The sequence below is a fragment of the Garra rufa genome, chromosome 10 (genome assembly GCF_049309525.1).
Source record: "Garra rufa chromosome 10, GarRuf1.0, whole genome shotgun sequence".
In the NCBI taxonomy this organism is placed as follows: Eukaryota; Metazoa; Chordata; class Actinopteri; order Cypriniformes; family Cyprinidae; genus Garra; species Garra rufa.
In genome coordinates, this window is record NC_133370.1 from 28,484,561 (window position 1) to 28,505,284 (window position 20,724).

At 34.6% G+C, this 20,724-nt stretch overlaps 1 protein-coding gene across 2 annotated transcripts in view; it reads left to right on the forward strand.

The window, feature by feature from the left end:
- pip4k2ab (phosphatidylinositol-5-phosphate 4-kinase, type II, alpha b) overlaps positions 1-18,344 on the forward strand; it is a 36,866-nt gene extending 18,522 nt beyond the window's left edge. Inside the window, exons 4-11 of one of the 2 annotated variants that reach the window (XM_073849212.1) lie at positions 4,665-4,817; positions 4,911-5,057; positions 6,191-6,229; positions 8,864-8,959; positions 12,105-12,218; positions 12,410-12,662; positions 14,811-14,914; positions 15,009-18,344. In XM_073849212.1, coding sequence (XP_073705313.1) covers positions 4,665-4,817; positions 4,911-5,057; positions 6,191-6,229; positions 8,864-8,959; positions 12,105-12,218; positions 12,410-12,662; positions 14,811-14,914; positions 15,009-15,089 — 987 coding nt within the window. In that variant the 3' untranslated portion in view covers positions 15,090-18,344. The remainder of the gene's footprint in view (positions 1-4,664; positions 4,818-4,910; positions 5,058-6,190; positions 6,230-8,863; positions 8,960-12,104; positions 12,219-12,409; positions 12,663-14,810; positions 14,915-15,008) is intronic. The other variant, XM_073849213.1, reaches the window with a different exon arrangement.
- The last annotated feature ends 2,380 nt before the right edge of the window (positions 18,345-20,724 follow it).

Consider the following 20,724-nt stretch of genomic DNA (forward strand, 5'->3'; position numbering starts at 1 on the left):
AGAACGGCTAAATGGATTTCAAAACAGTAAAACTCAACTTATTAACTCGGGGGGAGTTGGAGAATGAGCCTATTTCCAAAAAAAGTGGAGTGTTCCTTTAACATTGCTTTGTGTCGTGGCCGCATCACCATGTTAGGTGTGCATTATTTTCTAATAATTCAGGCCCATCGTCAATTATTTCTTACTTAATGGGCCACTAGCCATGGATTATTGTGGTTATACCATGGTCATTTGCCTGCATTGACAAGTTGAAGCTGACAGTGATGTTTTCAAAGCAATATATGACCAGAAGGGTAAAAATGACGGCTATTTTCATCAGTTATGGCTCGTTAGATCTAGCATTCTGCCGCGTTAAATGAGACACAGAGATAAAGTAGTGTAGTGTAAGATCACATTTATTTGATTAAATTAATTATTTGAATTAGTTATCACGAGAGAGAGGGATGAGAGTTGTGTGATTTACTTGAATTACCCATCTCTCTCTACAAACACTGAAGCTGTAAGTTTAGTTACTTCAAAAACAGTGATTTTACCTCCTTGTTGCCTAGAAATATAATGTAGCAATTCAGCATTGAAGCTGTTTTATTAATAAAAGTCATAGGACAGCGCTGACAACAATTTTCTGTGCTCCTGTATGTTTGAGTATGCGCAGCGCAATTTCGATCTGTGTGTGTGTGCAGCTTATGAATATAGAACGGTGAATAAACTGACTTGGAACTGCATGTGCATTAAATGGTTTTAATTCACACCTGCCAGCCAATCATCATTGAGTATTCAGACAGACTGTGGTATAAGGGGTCATATCGTATATTAAGCTTATTTTTTTATTTGTTATATTTTACGTTTATTTCCTTTTCACCTTGTTATTTTTTTGTGCTAAGAACTATTACATTTAAGTTTTCATTACCCTTTTTTCATTCTTCAAATGTGAAATGAGCAACAGTCTGGGCCCATTTTTTCAGTTTCACACATCGGCTGCAAGTTTGTCATGTCCAATATAATTTTTTTACTGCCCCATCCTTCAATAAGCCTCTCTGCAAAGTCTGCAGTGCATCGTGACAGATTCACTCTGTGATGTGTTGCACGAGCTGTGGAGAGCTTGTGCATGTGAAGTTTAAGGTCTGAAAGTAACCTTCCCAGCTGCAATCTGTCAGTTGTTATTGAGAATCTGTATGTAAGACATTGAGACAGCATTGCAAAAATCTATGTTGATTTAATTTATAAAATCGAAACAAAATTTAACCGCCATTCGATCTTGATCCACTCACCTGTGAATAATGTTGAAATGCCAGCTGGGATTTCTTTGTACAGCATAACATTTCAAAAAGGATAAGTTGATTCCTCATGATTTGACCACATTTTTCTTAGTCTCTTAGTTCATATTAAATAGATTTTAATAAATTTTTAGTAAACTGCACTAATATCAGGTTTTAGTTTCTACAGCCATCATCAGATCTTTCAGGCTCAGATCAAGTTTAATGCCATATGCTGAAAATACTGCATTGAATTTGGCCTGTCTCCCAGAATACTTCAATACTACACTTACACTACTGTTGACCCAGCACTGGGATTGCAGGAATCAGCATTTCATTTTCATTGAAGTGAAAGCACAGTTTTTTTGATGCATTTGTGTTTGAATGTCTCTAGGTGACTTCAGTAAAGCATCTTCAAATCAATAAATGCATCTGATATGAATATCAGCTGGTGGGTTATAACCAAAAAAATATTGGCTTATGTGGTCTTTTCTGACATAGGGACTGCAGGGGAAAAAACTAGGATAATGCAGCTAACCAAGAAAGTGTGCACAGGCAGAATAGCAAAATAAATAGGCTTTTGTGAGAAAGTGATTGCCATATGTTTTGTTGTTAATGTCAAAGGCTAAGAATCAAACAGTATTTTGGCGCAAATTCATTTGTAACTTGGCAAAAACAACTAAATTAGGAAGACGCCAGCATGAACAGGTTGTGTGAAATGCCTTCACCCTTAATATATTAATATTAATATATTAAAGGGATTGTTCACCTAAAAATGAAAATTCTGGCATTAATTACTTACCCTCATATCATTCCAAACCCGCAAGACCTTCGTTCATCTTCAGAACTCAAATTGTGGTATTTTTGATGAGATCAAAGAGCTTTGACGAGTCTTTAATTCGTTATTTTTGTTTTTTGTGTGCAAAAAGTATTCTCCTAGCTTCATAAAATTACGGTTGAACCACTGATGTTACATGGACTATTTTAATGATGTCCTTACTACCTTTCTAGGCCTTGAATGTGTCAGTTGCATCGCTGTCTATGCAGGGTCAAAAAGCTTTCGGATTCCATCAGAAATATCTTAATTTGTGTTCTGAAGATGAACGAAGGTCTTATGGGTTTGGAATGACATGAGGGTGAGTAATTAATGACAGCATTTTCATTTTTTGGTAAACTATCCCTTTAAAGCTTATTAAACTATTGACTATATTAAAGTTTTACAAATAAATTGGATTTCTGCTGATGTTTTTGCATTTGCAAATTTGTCAATTTTCCTATTCAACCTATGTCTTGTAAGTAATTTTGCATATTGTTCAGCCTACAGTGGGGAAAATAATTATTTGATTCCCCTGATTTTGTACGTTGGACCACTGACAAAGAAATGATCAGTCTATAATTTTAATGGTAAAGAAAACACATTTAAAAAAGAAATGTAAATTGATTTACATTTTAATGTGTGAAATAAGTATTTGACCCCTTCGCAAAACATGACTTGTACTTGTTGGCAAAACACTTTTTTGACGATCACAGAGGTCAGACGTTTCTTGTAGTTGGTCACCAGGTTTGCACACATCTCAGGAGGGATTTTGTCCCACTCCTCTTTGCAGATCCTCTCCATTTCATTAAGGTTTCGAGGCTGATGTTTGGCAACTCGAACCTTCAGCTCCCTCCACAGATTTTCTATGGGATTAAGGTCTGGAGACTGGCTAGGCCACTCCAGGACCCTAATGTGCTTATTCTTGAGCCACTCCTTTGTTGCCTTGGCCATGTGGTTTGGGTCACTGTCATGCTGGAATACCCATCCACAATCCATTTTCAATGAGGGAAGGAGGTGCTTACCCAATATTTAACAGTAAATGGCCCTGTCCATCGACCCTTTGATGCGGTGCAGTTGTCCTGTTCCCTTAGCAGAAAAACACCCCCAAAGCATAATGTTTCCACCTCCATGTTTGATGTTGGGTATGGTGTTCTTGGGGTCATAGGCAGCATTCCTCCTCCTCCAAACACGGCGAATTGAGTTGATGCCAAAGAGCTCGATTTTGGTCTCATCTGACCACAACACTTTTACCCAGTTCTCCTCTGAATCATTCAGATGTTCTTTGGCAAACTTCAGATGGGACTGTACATGTGCTTTCTTGAGCAGGGGGACCTTGCGGGCACTGCAGAATTTCAGTCTATGACTATGGTCCCAGCTGCCTTGAGATCACTGACAAGATCTTCCTGTGTAGTTCTGGGCTGATTCCTTCACTGTTCTCATGATCATTCAAACTCCACGAGGTAAGAGCTTGCATGGAGCCCCAGACCGAGGAAGATTGACAGTTATTTTGTGTTTTTTGCATTTGCGAATAATCGCACCAACTGTTGTCACCTTCTCACCAAGCTGCTTGGTGATGTCCTAGCAGCCTGACATCGTTTGGTCTTGGCCATGGCGGAGAGTTTGGAATCTGATTGATTGATAGCTTCTGTGCAAACTGAGATTAGGTGCACTCCCTTTAAGAGAGTGCTCCTAATCTCAGCTCCTTTCCTGTATTAAAGACACCTGGGAGCCAGACATCTTGCTGATTGATAGGGGATTAAATACTTACTTCACTCATTAAAATGCAAAACAATAACTTTTTTTAAATGGATTTTTCTGGATTCTGTTGTTATTCTGTCTCTCACTATTAAAATAAACCTACCATTAAAATGATTAAAAACTAATCATTTCTTTGTCAGTGGGCAAACATACAAAATAAGCAGGGAATCAAATAATTATTTTCCCCACTGTATGCAGCACATTGTATTTTTAATTAATAAATTACTGCAAATATTTTGTGTTTTTGTTTTTAAAGAGATTTTTTGTTCTGGTCGATTTGTTTATAATCTTGATAGTTTGATAAATTCTTGGTATCCAAATTACAGCAAAACCAATTGAGAACCACTAAATAATTCCTACTAAGAAATCTGGATGTCATCACATTTTTTAACAAATGAATCCCACTCAGTACAACAGCAACACGGAGTGTGTCTGTTGCAGTGAACCGCAGAGACCTTGCATTTTTGGCAGCTATACTAAGGATGGCATCCAAAGCACAGGCAGTAACGCAGCTGTGCTTTTGCCGGTTGAATAATGCTATTTTAATGCAAACCCATGGACTCCTGTCTTTCTGTAACTGCTACACGTTCCTTCTCATTTTTCCCGTTGCTATAGAAGAGGATGTTTTCCATCCAAATGAGCAAAACCTGCCAACGCGTTTCAGTTTGTGATGAGGTTCAATAAAAGAAGTAGCCAGACAGTACAGTCTGGCATTCCAGGCTGACTGCAGACTGCAGTCTAGGAGAAGTGCCAGTAGCTTTTCACCGTTTTATTGGAGCTGTTTAGTGCAAGCCTGGCTGTGTGAAATCCTTCACTGTTCTTTCCTCCCATGGCAGAACTCTCTGACACGCAGGGCCCCAATTCCCAGTGACGCTCAGGGCCGTAGTGGAGCTCGTTTCCACACTTCATACAACAAGAGGTACGTCATCAAGATCATCACCAGCGAGGACGTGGCCGAGATGCACAACATTTTGAAAAAGTACCACCAGGTAGAGGGAACATCTGTTTCTTTGTTAAAAAAGGTCCTGCGTTGAATTTTGCAAGCTGTGAAGTAAATCTTTTTTTGTATTTGCCCACTGTAGTATATAGTCGAGTGCCATGGAAACACGCTGCTCCCTCAGTTTCTGGGCATGTATCGCCTCACAGTGGATGGAGATGAGACTTACATGATCGTCACTCGCAATGTCTTCAGTCACCGGCTGCCTGTTTACAAAAAATATGACCTGAAGGTGAGTGATTCTAGTTTGAAGAGCCTATTTTGTCTTTAGTATAATGAAAATTAATGAATTGGGGTATTTGGGAAACTGCTATTTCAAGACTTTTGAGGCATACAATAGCTTTGTTTAAAGGATTAGTTCACTTCCAGAATAAAAGTTTCCTGATAATTTACTCACTCCCATGTCATCCAAGATGTTTATGTCTTTCTTTCTTCAGTCGCAAAGAAATTAAGGTTTTTGAGGAAAACATTCCAGGATTTTTCTCCATATAGTGGACTATGGTGGCCAACGAGTTGATGGTCCAAATTGGAGTTTCAATGTAGCTTCAAAGGGCTCTACACGATCCCAGCTGAGGAATAAGGGTCTTATCTAGAGAAATGATCGATCATTTTAAAAAATATATTATATTTATATACCTTTTAAACACAAATGCTCTTCTTGCACTAGCTCTGTGACACCTTGCATAATCACATTGGAAAAGTCATATGCAGTTAGTTCTATGTCTGTGTAACTCCACCTTCATCTCATTTTCTACTCCAACTTCAAAATCATCCAAAATCTTAGTTTTACCTTTTTTTTGTAAAGGGCGTTTGACTTTCTTTGCGCGTTCACTTTATAAACACTGGGTCGGTACTTATGCCTATGGAATGTAATGTGTGAGGTCAAGCTAGCGCAAGATGAGCATTTGTGGTTAAAAAGTATATAAATTTGTATTTTTCTTAGAAAATGACATTGTTTCATTAGATAAGACCCTTATTCCTCAGCTGGGATCAGCTTTGAAGCTGCATTGAAAATGCAATTTGGACTTTCAACACATTGCCCTCCATTGAAGTCCACTATATGGAGAAAAATCCTGGAATGTTTGGAATGTTCCAGGAAAATTTCCTCGAAAATTTCTTTTAAACTGAAGAAAGAAAGACATGAACATCTTGGATGACATTCTGGAAGTGTACAGTCAAGTCACTATTCACAGAAATCGTGACAGCCACTCTAGTTTCTCTTGCTGCGTTCATTTTAGTTTATGAGGAAAATAGTGATGACTAAATGATTCTTTGGAATAGCAAAATCATATTTTTCATCATGAGAATGACGAAGTGGCACAATTTAATGTTTTATTTTAAATAATGTCTTTCTGTACTTTTTAGGGATCCACAGTGGCAAGAGAGGCTAGCGACAAAGAAAAGGTAAACTCTCCTTCATTTTTTTGTTTACAATTATGTATAGAAGGAATGGAACTTTTGAAAAGGGGGTGCTAAAAATGTTTTAAAAAAACACTTCTGTGCTAAAAATGTTCATTATTTCCAGTGTATAACTACAAAAGTGTTCAGAAAATGAACTCACATTTGCATGTTGAATGTATTGCATGTCTGAGTTCGGAAATCATGTGTATAAAAAAGCATTATAATCACAATTATAACATCATCTTCCTTTCCATGTGTGTTGTGTATTAATAAACTCCCAAAATAAAATTCTCCTGTGTGAAAGATCCCATTTTCTACTCCATTCCTTGGAGAAAATACTCTCTGTGCTCCTTTTCTGCTCAGTGTTTGCTTGATTAAATTCGCTTCAGAGTGTGGGAAACTGCACTTTGTAGTAGTCCAAGGGTCTTATTATTTAATTTATTTAAGTAATAGTCTTAAGAATGAAAGTACTTCTATTATTGGATTAATTTAAACTTAAGAATCATAGTGTCTCTCTGTATATTGTGATACCCTATTGTTTTACACTGTAATTTAAGTGCACTGATCTCTGAAGGTGAAGAGATGGTAACAGAAACCATTGTAAATAATAGATAAGAGACTGAGTACTTGTCTTCAAGAAACATTCAACTGTTGGATTACAGGTTTTACATTGATTTACTGTACTATATAAAACATTCTGTTCATTATTAAAAGGCAAATGAATTGGAGTTTATACTTGTGTATAGTATTCTCTCACATAAGGCAAACCTGATCATGTGTTTTGTTCATATCTGTGTACATATGGAGGGCATGTGAATGATTTGCATGTATATATATATATTTTGTTTTTCTATATGCATGTTAGTCTTTCTGGCATGTATTACTTTCTCCTCCATTGAAATTTTATATCTACATTCTAATGCTGTATATGATACTCTCAAATATGGCAACTATGAACTGATGTATATTTGTAATTATGTGTCATATACAGACTAGATTTGTTGTCATTCACTGTATTTGATGAAATATTTCCTTTGCTTCTCAACTGTGTTTTCCATAAAGAGATAGTTTTCCAAAAAATGAGAAATCTGTCAAGTTCAAGTTGTTCCAAAACTGTATGAATTTCTTTCTTCTGCTGAACACAAAATATTTAAAATAGTGATGTAACAATGCACACGACCTGTTTGAAAATCAATACAAATATGTGACGATTCAAATCGATAAAGGGTTTGCATTTACGTCACGATTTGGTCAGTTGTTCCGCTAGTTTATGCTGTCTAAACCAAGGAAAAAAACGTGTGGATGCTGCTAAATCATATAGAGAAGGACTTCGACAAATGTTGTCAAGATTCTTGCCCTGGAAATCCTGGTTCAGTTTGGCCAACCACAAACGCATTTTTTGCACTCTTCTCTTGATTTGTTATAACTTTTGTCAGTCTATAGTACTCCAAAAGTTTTTCCCAGTCCGACCAATTAGTACAGCCCAAAACATGACAATAACTGACCATTTTCAGCAGTAATAATCAGCAAAATATGCAAGTTTTATTTGGTTCAGTGGCATTATGTTCAGTGCCGCCAATATAGGAAATTAATGACGTCGTGAAAACACTATTGAAATGTTAAACGAATTGCAAAAGAATTAGGGGTAGGAGTTTATATAATTGTATTTCTGATGGGATTTCACTGTCTCCATAAAGTTTAGAAAGTGTTTTCATTTCATCTTACCTTGTATGCACCTTACTCTTCACACAAGCCTATGGGCGAGCCTACTTCCGTTTCATTAGCCGCTATAGGGAATTAACGCGAAGACAATGTGCAGTAAATAGTAAAACTGTTTGCACTACAAATTAGTGTGTTCGTAATTAAGATAATACATTAAAATAACATGGTGAAACACACCAATTTGCAATATCAAGCCGTAAAACAAGCTGTTTGAGTGCAGATTTCGCGCCCAAACTTACCGGTAAAATGCGGTTCTTGAGTTCAGCGCTGCTTTGTTTACAGCGGTAACCAAAGAAACATTATATTGTCCGGTTTTATAAGCGCCACCTGCTGTCAGAAAGTGAATTTAAGTTGCATCGTGAGTTGATTGAATGGTTACTTTCCTAATTTTGAAGATTGTGGGTAACCAAACAGTTTGTGGTCCCCATTGACTTCTATAGTTTTTGTTTGTTTGTTTTTTCCATACCATGGAAGTAAGTGGGGACCAGCAACTGTCTGATTACCAACATACTTTAAAGTTCTTTTGTGTTCAACAGAAGAAAGGAATTTGGAACAACCTGAGTGTGAGTAAATGATGACAGAGTTTTTATTTTTGGTTGAACGCTCTCTTTCAACATTCTTCCATGATTTGTGTCTTCACTTGTTTACTGTACCACAGCCATGTTATCAATCAACTTTATATCGCTCTGTACTTTGGTGTGTTTCATTTGATGCATGTATGTGGGATATCTTTTTAATTCTTCTATTTTTTCCTGAAAGCTTTACACCTTTGCTTTTTGTAATGAAGTTAAATGTGACTAAGAAATCAAGTCCTCAAAGTTATCTAGAAAGCTCTCGTCTCTCACCTCCACACACTGATTTGTGGATACTTGCGTTAGTGAAGCTGCTTGCATCTGACGCTCCTTCTCCCTGCAGCCACGTCCACCTGAGGAGGCTCCGTCCAAATCACGCATGAGCCAAAAGCTACAAACCATCCGGATCGCCACACGCTTTTACTGCGCCATAAGACACGTAAGGACACGACAGCAAAGAACTGTCCTATATTGCTCTGTGTTCTTCTTCAACATGCTTTACCCCCGCATTTTGCCTCAGGAAATCACCGTTCCCTCTGGATCCCACAAGGGACTGTAAACTCATGCCCAGGGCTGGTGCTTTAAGTTGTCTACCTCTTCCAGAAATAAAGCGGTGACTCCTTCTTCGACAATCTGTGCTGGAATTGTGAAAGGAACTGGAATACTAGTGCATCAGCATTTAAATGTTCTGCTGAGCCATAGAGGGGTTTATATCTGTATGTTCTATTAGTTTGGATGGAAGTCTCATTTCGTGGCTCAGAAATCAATTCAAATTTTCATCAAATTGTAAATAAGTCATAAAAGGTCAAGACGTATTACATATATTTTGATGATTCTTGGAGGGAGCAATCTAGACAACAAAGTTACTTAGCTAAGTGATGTGTTTTTTTTTATGTTTGATAAATGTTTCAAACATTTAATGCATTGCAATCTAACACATGCAAATCAGATCAATGAATTAAAGGGATAGTTCAGCCAAAAATTAAGCACTCATAATTTACTCACCCTTTTGTCATACTAAACTTGTATGAACACAAATGAAGATATTTTGAAGAACATTTTTTATTATGATAAAAGTAAATGGGGTCCAAATCTTTCCTCAAAATATCATCTTTTTTGTTCCACAGAAAAAAGAAAGTCAAACAGATTTGAAAAAACTTCAGAGTAAATGTTTTTCATTTTGGGGTGGACTATCCTTTTAATCTTGATACTAGCTGTAGATTTTGGTTTGGAATTGCTAATGTTTGTGGAAGTAGGCATTTAGAAATCAACCCTTGGTTTAATCATTGTAATTATTTGAATGCTGTAATTGTCTGTTGGCTCTAGTGGTGAAGTTTAAATCACACGCTGTTGTTCTGAGTGTCCACAGGAGGCAGTCTGCTTTATATTACACTCCACTGATTCTTAGATGTTAAGTTGTTGTGTGAGCAGATCATAATAGCACCCCATTTTTGTTCACCCCCAAAGACTGTTTTTTTAGATGCTATATTAAATCTGCGTTACATTTTTTTTTTTTGGTTCAAATGATCATAAATCTATTATTGAGCAGGTACATAACCAGTCATTTGCTCATGATGAGTCAAATGGACACCAAAATTAAAAATTTGTAAGGTCAAGGTTTTTTTGCTATTTTTTATATTTTTTAAAAAGACCATGCTGTCAAAAATGTATGGAATTTAAGTTGATTAGTCAAACTGTTCTCGAATAACATGTGAACAAATTTGACGAAGAGCACGCAAAAATGGATGTGAGGCTATATCTCCACAACGGTTTAGCATATTGAGACTAAACTCGGTATGTGTTAGAACAACCTGAGCTGATGCTACCTGCACAGTTTCGACTCAAATGGCTATTTTTGCTTATAACTTCTGAATGGTTTGGCCAAAAATCACAACTGGTCTCTTAACATACGGTGGAGCATGCAGAGTCAAACCATTTCCCATGTCAGCCACTTTGAATTTTGTCGTAAGATGCTATACTTTACACATTAGCGTATCATTATGAAACTCGACGCCATGCTTTGACAGTACTCAAAAAGTTTGGGGGCAGCAAAGAAAGTAAAGAAATACATTTGAATAAATGTTAATTTTGCCATAGTCAACCCAAGTTCCTGTCCGCCATTTCAGTTCATGCTAAAAACTTATTTTGACTCCTCCTAGATCCTTATCTTCAGACCGTGGTGGCAAAAAGTTCTGGCTTTGTGTCAATATATGGAACGGTTATCATTTAATGCCTCAATGTTGTCACCCCACACTGACCACGCCACATCAATTTGGTAACAGCGCCACCTAATGGTCAAAACTGATAAACCGTTCATTAACCATCAATAAAGTTTTTTTTTTTAAATGCTTATAACGTTTCATTACATTAACCTATTGTAATATGGTCTCAAAACATTCCTTGGGTCATGCCAGGAACATAGATACCAATTTTGACATAGTCGGCCAAACATACTGTCCGCCATTTTGATTTATGTTGAAAAACTAATTTTCGTACTCCTCCTAGACGGTCGGTCCGATTTTCACCAAATTTGACTCAGATCATCTAAAGACCATGCTGGAAAAAAAAATTATGGATTTTGTGTTGATAGACAAAACCATCTTTGTATAGTGCCGCTACAAATTTGAGGCTTGATGCCAAAATGGCTGCATTTCTGCAAAGCTTTGACATATTGACACCAAACTTTTTGTGTGCCATTGTCACCTCACAAAGAACACATCCAAATAGATTTGATAACAGCGCCACCTATTGGCCAAAAGTGTTAAGCCAATAAATCATATCATTAGTGGTTGTATTTATTTTTCAGCCATTTTGCTGCTTGCAGATATATTTAACTTGTCATTTTAGAACGAATTCTAAAGAACGTTAAATTGCTTTTTGTGGTTAAAAGAACAATTTTTCAACGACATTTGAATGGTATGACAATTAGAGATTAAATTGAAATCTACAGATAATGCTCATACACAATAAATACATTACAAATTCATTGAAGTTGTTGATATTAACAATTTGAGAACAAAGTATAACAATAATAATAATTGCATAGTTTGATGTAGTCTGAGCTAACTTTGCAATCGTTAGATTTAATCACCATTGTTAGCGCGATTTATTGTAAAACTTTTTTTTTCAGTTGGTCAGAACAAAACTGGCAGACATGCTACTTCCTTATTCAGATGACATTTTCTGGTGAATTGTCTTATTTCTGACATACTTCCAAGACATAGTATCTGTAATTCCGAAGTACAGTGAATATCCACACTGAAAGCCCACATATACACCTCAAAACATGAGGTTCATCCACGCTGAGGAGCCTTACCCACGTGTAAAAAAAAGAAAAGATAATTCCACAAATAACTGCAATTGTTTCAACACAGAGATGGCGACAAAGAGGCAAAACTTGCATAATACAGCTTTAATTAATTAATTATTTTTGTCGAAGTTTAAATTTTTGAGTCTATTAATAAATCTAAAATATACACAAAAACATTAGAATTTATGCTATGTCATTTAAACTTTTTGTTCTGAAAGTACAATTATTGTTGCTCTTGTTGAACTTTAACACTTTCTCCCAATGTGAATAACAGACCAAGGAGCTTCCAACTTACAAAGACAACGACTTCATCAACGATGGCCAGAAGATCTTCATCGATGATGAAAACAAGAAAATGTTCCTGGAGAAACTGAAGAATGACGTAGAGGTCTGTATACTTATCCATCATGTGCTTTACCACATTCATCCTATTCATTTGCTTTGTTTAATGTAATTGGCTCATTAAACTCTTATCTAAACACTCATTCGGCCTAATCACCCCTGTGTGTCGTTAAACAGTGTCTAATTAAAAAGACAATGAATGTTTAATGCTTAATCCTTTGAAAAATGTGTTTCCAGTTCCTGGCCCAGCTAAAGCTGATGGACTACAGTCTGCTGGTAGGGATCCATGATGTGGAGCGAGGAGAGCAGGAACAGCCTGAGGAGGAGAGTGAAGACAATGACGCTGGGGAGGAGGAGGGGGCGGAGAGCGATGGAGGGGCCACCGGATCCCCACCAGACAGTCCCAGTAACACACTAGACAGCAATAGACCTCTGGGCCCGGGAGAGTTTGACCCCGTCATTGACGTATATGCCATCAAGAGCAATGAAAGTAAGTGGTTTTTCAGCTTAGACCTAAATTAACTAGAGTTGCTAGGGTGTTGCTAGATGGTTGTAGGTGTTAGTTGTTTTTTTTTACTGGTCCACTAAATCTCTTTATGATTTTCTTGTCTCTAGATATAGCTTGAGAGACATTTACAATGTATGTTTTGCCTGTTTGATCATCCACCAGATGAAAATTGTTAGTCAGATAACTTAGAAAAATAATAGAGCGATTTGAGGTGTCATTTCCATAGCATAAATAATACTAAAAGAAATGCATTTAATTTTTGTGTTTGGAGTGTTGAAAAACCATCGTACATTGGGGAGGAAAAAATCTGTTACAATGAACGGTAAAGAAGGACATCATTCCTCTGTAAATATTGTACATTTTTATATTTACTAGAAATATTTATTGATTAAATTTATATGTAAATTATATTTATTAAATATATTCATTACATTTTTAAAATTTTTGGAAAAAAAGAAATGTGCAACAAGCTGGAAGTTATACATTTGCAATGAAGCTCCATAAATTCACAAATTATTTATTCATTAAATGTTACATTTTCTTTTTTTTTGTCCTTACCAAAAACAATTATAAAAATCTATAAATGCTTTTTTATATTTGTTGGGAAAAAATATATATATACATATACATATTTTTTTTTCCAACAAATATAAAAAAGCATTTTATTTTTTTGTCCTTACATAAAAGTGAAAAATATAAAACAATCTTATTAAGTTATACAGCTGTAATGCAACTTCAAAACTGAATAAATGCTTTCTTATGTTTACTAAAAAATATTTATTCATTAAATGTTACATTTTCTTTTTTCCTTACAAAAAAATATAAAACATCTGTAAATTTTACAACTGTAATGCAACTCCAAAACTGTATAAATGCTTTTTTTTAGATTTACTAGAAATATTTATTTATTAACTGTTACATTTTATTCGCTTTTTTTGCCTTTACAAAAAGAAATATGCAACAACTGAAAATGATATAGTTGTAATGCAGCTCCATATATTCTGAAATATTGTTTTATATTTACTACAAATATTTTTGCATTAAATGTTACATTTACATTTTTTGTCCTTACAAAAAGCAAAAAAAAAAAAATCCTGAAATTGAACAGCTGTAATGCAACTCCAAAATTTTATAAATGTTTTTTTACTAGAAATATTTATTCATTAAATGTTATATTTTCATCCTTTTTTATTGTCTTTTTTGTCTTTACAAACTGGAAATTATACAGTTGTAATGTAGCTTCAGAAATTCGTAAATGCTTTTTTGATATTTACTATAAATACTAAATCATTAAATGTTAGATTTTATTTTTAGTCCTTAAAAACAAATAAAATAATCTTGAAATTATGCAGCTTTAATGCAACTCCAAATTGCAATAAATGCTTTATTTTTTTCTAGAAACATTTATTCAATAAATGTTACATTTCGATTCATATTTTTCTTTTCTTTTTTTTTCTTTGTCTTTACAAAAAGAAATATGCAACAAGCTGGAAATTATACAGTTGTAATGCAGCTCCATAAATGCATAAGTGCTATTGTATATTTACTATAACTATTTATTTATTAAATGTTACATTTTTGTTTTTAGTCCTTACAAAAAGAAAACAATGTAAGACAGTCTTGAAATTATACGGCTGAATTCCAACTCCAAAATTGTGTAAATGCTTTTTCTATTTACTAAAAATATTTATTGATTAAAAGTTACATTCACATCCTTTTTTTAATCAAAACTACAATATGTAACAAGCTAAAAAATTACACCACTGTAAAGCAACTCATAACTTCATAAACACTTCTGCTGGAATATGACTGATTTATAATGAGTTTTTAACACATTACTAATGCTTTCAAGACTGTCCCAAGTAATTTTTGCACATTTTTAAAACTCTATCCATGTTATCCAGCTAGATTGCTGACAAATTAGCAGCATTTGCAACAACAATGTTGAAAGCATTACAGTAAAACAGTTTGCAGTTTGCAAGGCATATAAATGGATGCACAAGTTTAATAGATTCATTTAAAGGTACATTTTCAGTAACAACACAGCAAGGGGCCGAAAGGCAAGTTACAGTTCTGTCTCACTTTATTCCAGTTGTATCTAGCTTAAAAACACCACATGCTGCCTTTCAGGTGCTCCCAAAAAAGAAATCTACTTCATGGCAGTGATTGACATTCTCACTCCATATGATGCCAAGAAGAAAGCAGCCCACGCAGCTAAGACAGTCAAACATGGGGTAGGAGTTCAATATGTCGTAAACACAGTACTAGTATTAAAATAGTCCTCCATTCACTCACAATCTACACATATTTGCTCTTTCTTTTCTCCAGGCAGGGGCAGAGATCTCAACAGTCAACCCCGAGCAATATTCAAAGCGGTTTTATGATTTCATCACCACTATTCTGTCCTAACTGCTGCCCGAGGCTGGAATGAGGCGGAGTAACAGGTGGTCACATATGGGCTCATATCCTGGGAGAGGTTTTGCTGTGGGTAACGGATCCCACTTGTCACAGGATCCTGTCTGAGATCTGTCAAGATCTTTTTTTTTGTTTACAATTTCTTTCTCCTCCTCCTGTTGGATTCTTCAGTAGGTTTATGGCTCCATGTGGTTGATAAGGCATACATGTGATATAGTCATGCATATATAGCGTTCTGTACTTTTGTGTTAGATATTGTTGATTGAGAAACTGAGTGATGTTGTTTGTGCCCAGCTACGTGGTATGATTATCATACTGGAATTCTCAAAGCTGCTTATATATTTATTGTCTTTATGTTCTTTGCAGAGAAAAATGCGTTGTCCCTGATAGAATAGTTTACTCAAAAAAATTGAATTTGCTGAAAATGTACTCACCCTTAGACCATCCAAGATGTAGATTAGTTTGTTTCCTCATGGGAACAGATTTGGATAAATTTAGCATCACTTCCTTACAAATAAATCCTCTTCAGTGAATGGGTGCCGTCAGAATGAGTCCAAACAACTGGTAAAAACAATAATCCACACTGACTACAGTCCATCAAATAATGTTTTGTGAAGCGAAAAGATGCATCAAGGCATTCTTAACTTTAGGTAACTGGAGTCTTGAGGATTGTAAAGGTTTTATCAGCTGTTTGGAATCGCATTCCGACGGCACCCATTCACTGCCAATCCAAATTACTACCAGTCAAAAGTTTTTGAACTGTAAGATTTTAAAGCTCACCAAGCCTGCATTTATTTGATCCAAAGTACAGTAAAATTTTAAAATATTTTTACTATTTAAAATAACTGTTTTCTATTTGACTATATTTTAACATTTAATTTATTCCTGTGATTTCAAAGCTGAAATTTTAGCATCATTACTCCAGTCTTCAGTGTCACATGATCCTTTAGAAATAATTTGAATACGCTGATTTGCTGTTCAAGAAACATTTTTATTATTGTTATTCTTATTATCAATATTTAAAACAGTTGAGTACATTTTTTTAAGGATTCTTTGATGATTAGAAATATCCAAAGATCAGCATTTATCTGAAATAAAAAGCTTTTTATAGAATCACACACTATACCATTCTAAAGCTTGGAGTTTTGGGGAAAGAAATGATAGAAATGAATACTTTTATTTAGCAAGGATGCTTTAAATTGATCAGAAGTGATTATGAAGACATTTATAACGTTACAAAAGATTTCTGTTTCAGATAAATGCTGTTCTTTCTGAACCTACTATTCATAAAAGAAACCTGAAATAATCTACTCGACTCTTTTGACAGAATAATAATGTTTTTGAGCAGCAAATCAGAATATTAAAATGATTTCTGAAGAATCATGTGACTGAAGTAATAATGCTAAAAATTCAGCTTCAAATAAATTACTTTTCAAAATATATTTATATAGAAATCAGTTATTTAAATAGTAAAAAATATTTTACCTTTAAATCAAACAAATGCAGGCTTGGTGAGCAGAAGAGACTTCTTTAAAAATAAAAATCTTACTGTTCAAAAACTTTTGACTGGTAGTGTACATCTTGGATTGTCTAAGACCAAGTACATTTTAATCAAATTTAACTTTTTAATTTTTGAGTGACCTCTTCTTTTAATAAAAAAAAGTCCCATTTTAAATCATTCAAATATATTTCAATTTATAAAAATGTAGCCCTAAAGAAAAATGCGACCAGAGTCAGAATTAAAAATCAATTTGAATTAGTTTTAAAAAAGTGTTTATTTGCACTATCGCTCTTTAGCTGCAGGCAGTACCTTTAAATCAAATTGTTTCTATTTGTTTACAAAGCGTGGAAAAGAATGCAACTTCAGGATCAATTACTGCATTTCTAGCTCAAATCCAATCAGCAAATTGGATGTAGATGATCTGCCTGTTGTGCACTGTAAAGTCTTGCACAGGAGCTCAATATTTGCAATTGGCTCCGATGAGAAGTTTAGTATAACGCAACTGTTTTTGCACATGTTCTAATGCACCAAAACGTTTATGCAAATGATTCCAGTTTTACCACTGACTCATGCAATAGTAGTGATTCGTAGAACGTGTTAAGCACCTAATGGGTTAGATGTACGTTGCCACTTTTGTACCCCCAGTGAAGGAACAAAACATTGCCTGTTTTATGTTGTTTAGCTCTCGATTCGAGAACATGGTATGAAAACGAAGCATATTTTGTACCTCCCTTTTTTTACAGTAATAATTCGCAAGTTTACAGTGGGCCGTTCTCCTGAGAATGCAGTTGTGCTGGCGCTATATAGATGCTTGAATCTGCGTATAGTGTTTCAGCTGCACTGTAAAGAGCGAGAGAATGCTGCCTCGTAGTTATCTCTCTTTCTCTCATCATTGTCAAACTTTGTGTGATCCCAGAGACCTTTAGTATTATAAAAATATATAGATATTGTGATATGTCTTCTGAAATATCGTTTGCAAAGTAATCCTAAATATTCTACTGTATGTGTTGACATATATACACTGTGCAAGGTGTGCCTTTTTTACTCTGAATTATTTAATTTTGTATTTGAATCATTTTTTAAAAAGAGACGTTTGACAAATGTTATTTTCTAAAAAGGGAAAGGCGAATAGGACGAATCCTGAGGTGGTTTTGCTGTTCCTGTGTAGATGTGTAAATACGCAAGTGTATTCTGACAATGTTGCGGTCCTAACGGTACAGAAACGTACTAATTTGATTCCTACATTGTCGTTATAATTGCAGTTTCTTTTGAGGCTTGTCGTGTTGCTGTATTTTAATTTCTTACCAATTACTAATTAGATAATAAGCCATGTTTTTAGGACAGTTTCCGGTGGACGAAGCAAGAGGCTTTATGAACTTTGAATTTGATGTTTGTACAGCACATGTGAATCTCTTAAGAAGCCTCTTCAAAGACTTCACTTTGTCTCAAATTGTATAGAGTTCTGATCTCATGTGTTGTAAAATGCTTCCATGTTGATGGTTCAGTGTGAGTTTGATACTTTAATGTTTTGGGGATGAGGAAAAAGCGGTGATGGAAATGGGAGCCCTTTTGAAAATGCTGTAAAAATGAAGATATTATCGGTTGTCAGTCTACTTGTCATAACTGTTATCTACGTCATGAACGTGTGCAGCTCTTGTGTGTATGTGCTGTAGGCCTAAACTATTTAAAAGCACTCTGTCCCATAAGCATTGCTCAATAAAATGATGCATTGCTCATGCTCAGCTTGATTCATGTTTGGAATATTCATGTATTATGGTGAAAATCATATGTTCACAAGGCAAACATTTAAAAAAATACAAAGTGTTTCCCCTAAAAGGTTTACATTTGGTTGGGTTCATCATGGATAAACTAAAAAATGGTTATATCAAGTTGCCTTTTGGGTTTTTAATGTATTTTAAAAAAGTCTTTTCTGCTTATAGAGAATGTGTTTATTTGATTAAAAAAACTGTAATATTGTAAAAAATATTTTTGCAAATTAAAATAGTGGTTTTCTATTTTAATATAGTTTAAAAAGACTTTATTCCTGTGATGCAAAGCTGAATTTTCATCAGCTGTTACTCCAGTCTAAAGTGATCCTTCAGAAATCATTCTAATATGCTGATTTATTATTAGAATGATCAATGTCGCTAACAGTTGTGCTGCCAAATATTTTTTTGGAACCTGTGATTCCTTTTTTGGTCCCTTTGATGAATGATGAGTTAAAAAGAACAGCATTTATTTAAAATATAAATCTTTTCTAACAATGTAAATCTATGCTATCACTTTTTATTAATTTAACACATCCTTGGTCAATTATTAAGCATTCATTTCTTTCAAAAAAAGAAAGAATAAAAATGTACTGACCCCAAACTTTTGAACAGTAGGGTATATTGTTAGAAAACCTTTCTGTTTTAAATAAATGCTGCTCTTTTTAACTTTATATTCATCAAAGAATCTTGAAAAAAGTATCACAGATTGCACACAAATATTAAGCAGTACAACTGTTTTCAACATTGATAGTAAATCAGCATATTAGAATGATTTCTGAAGGATCATGTGACACTTTTGAAGGAACCTGTGATGCTTTTTTCAGGATTCAGAAACATTAAAAAGAACAGTGTTTATTTAAAATAGAAATCTTTTAACAATATGCACTTCTGTTCAAAGTTTGGGGTCAGTCTTTTTCTTTCTTTCTTTCTTTCTTTGAAAGAAAATAATACTACTATTCAGTGATAGTAAAGATTTCTAGTTTGAATGAATGCTGCTCTTTTTAACTTTATATTTATCAGAGAATCCTAAAAAAAAGTGTCACAGGTTCCAAAGAAACATTAAGCAGCACAACTGTTTCTAACATTGATAATAAATCAAATCATATTAGAATGATTTCTGAAGCATCATGTGACTCTGAAGACTTGAGTAATGGCTCATGAACATTCAGCTTTGCATCACAGAAATAAATTATATTTATATTAAAATAGAAAACCACAACTTTAAATTGCAATTTACGTTTTTCTGTATTTTTGATCAAACAAAGTTTTGATGAGCATAAGAGACTTATTCATAAACTAAAAATCTTACTGATCCCAAACTTTTGAACAGCAGTGTAATTGATTTTCAAAATATAACCAAGACTCACAAATGCAACGTTTTGTAAATACAAGGGTAATCAGACTATGTTGTATCTCAACTAAGGCCCAATATTACTTTGCATATCTCAAACTGTCCTGTAATTGTAAAGGCGCGTTACAAGCTTACAACCAGAAGAGGGCGCGTCGCGCTGCCGCACAGTAACATGACAATCAACATAGGCCAGAATCCACGAAACGCTTTATGTGAGGCTCATATTTTAGGCGTAGTATTTTTTAATTATCCTTGTTCTATTAATATGAAACATTCTACGCAATTATTTCCTATATCTTGACTTTGTATCCCTTTGTAGGGTCATTTGGAATCAACAGCGTTATTAATCAAGTAGCCTTGAACTATGCTTCGCCTGAAAATTATTCTTCATACGACATTAATGCCTGCGATGCATTTGTTTCCATATGGTACTTCTCTTCGAGGTTAAAACCATTTTTCATTACTTATTTTTTTCAATATCAGTGTTGTTTTAAATTAGCAAGGCAAACCTGATAAGGACTTAAGCTCAACTAACGTTACTCAAGAATAAATCGTTTCAATCATTCCATTTAAACTGAAACGCTTTGCATATCCACAGAAATCTATAACGCGATGAATTAGCAATAAAACATCGCTTCGACGTATCAATTTATATCTATAAGACATTTTAACAACGGTAAATCTATTTTACTAAACTTTTTCTTTATTTATTTTTAATATAAATGTGATTTAATGTAACATTTACCGTTTAATTCATTTCGATAATAGCCCGTTCAACATCGCCAAATAGCCAACTGCAGTTAATTCTGACAGGGCACCTATGCGAGATTATTCGAGCATGCGTTTAGGATAATAGATTATTAATAGGCTAGATAACAGTCTATTAATTCAATTCTAATAAACGTAGTATTTATTAAGAGATCATTAGGTTAGGCTTATTGGTTTTGCTAATTGATATTAACGAGACAATTAGGCCTAAGAAGTTGTTTTAAATCACGACAGCGGATA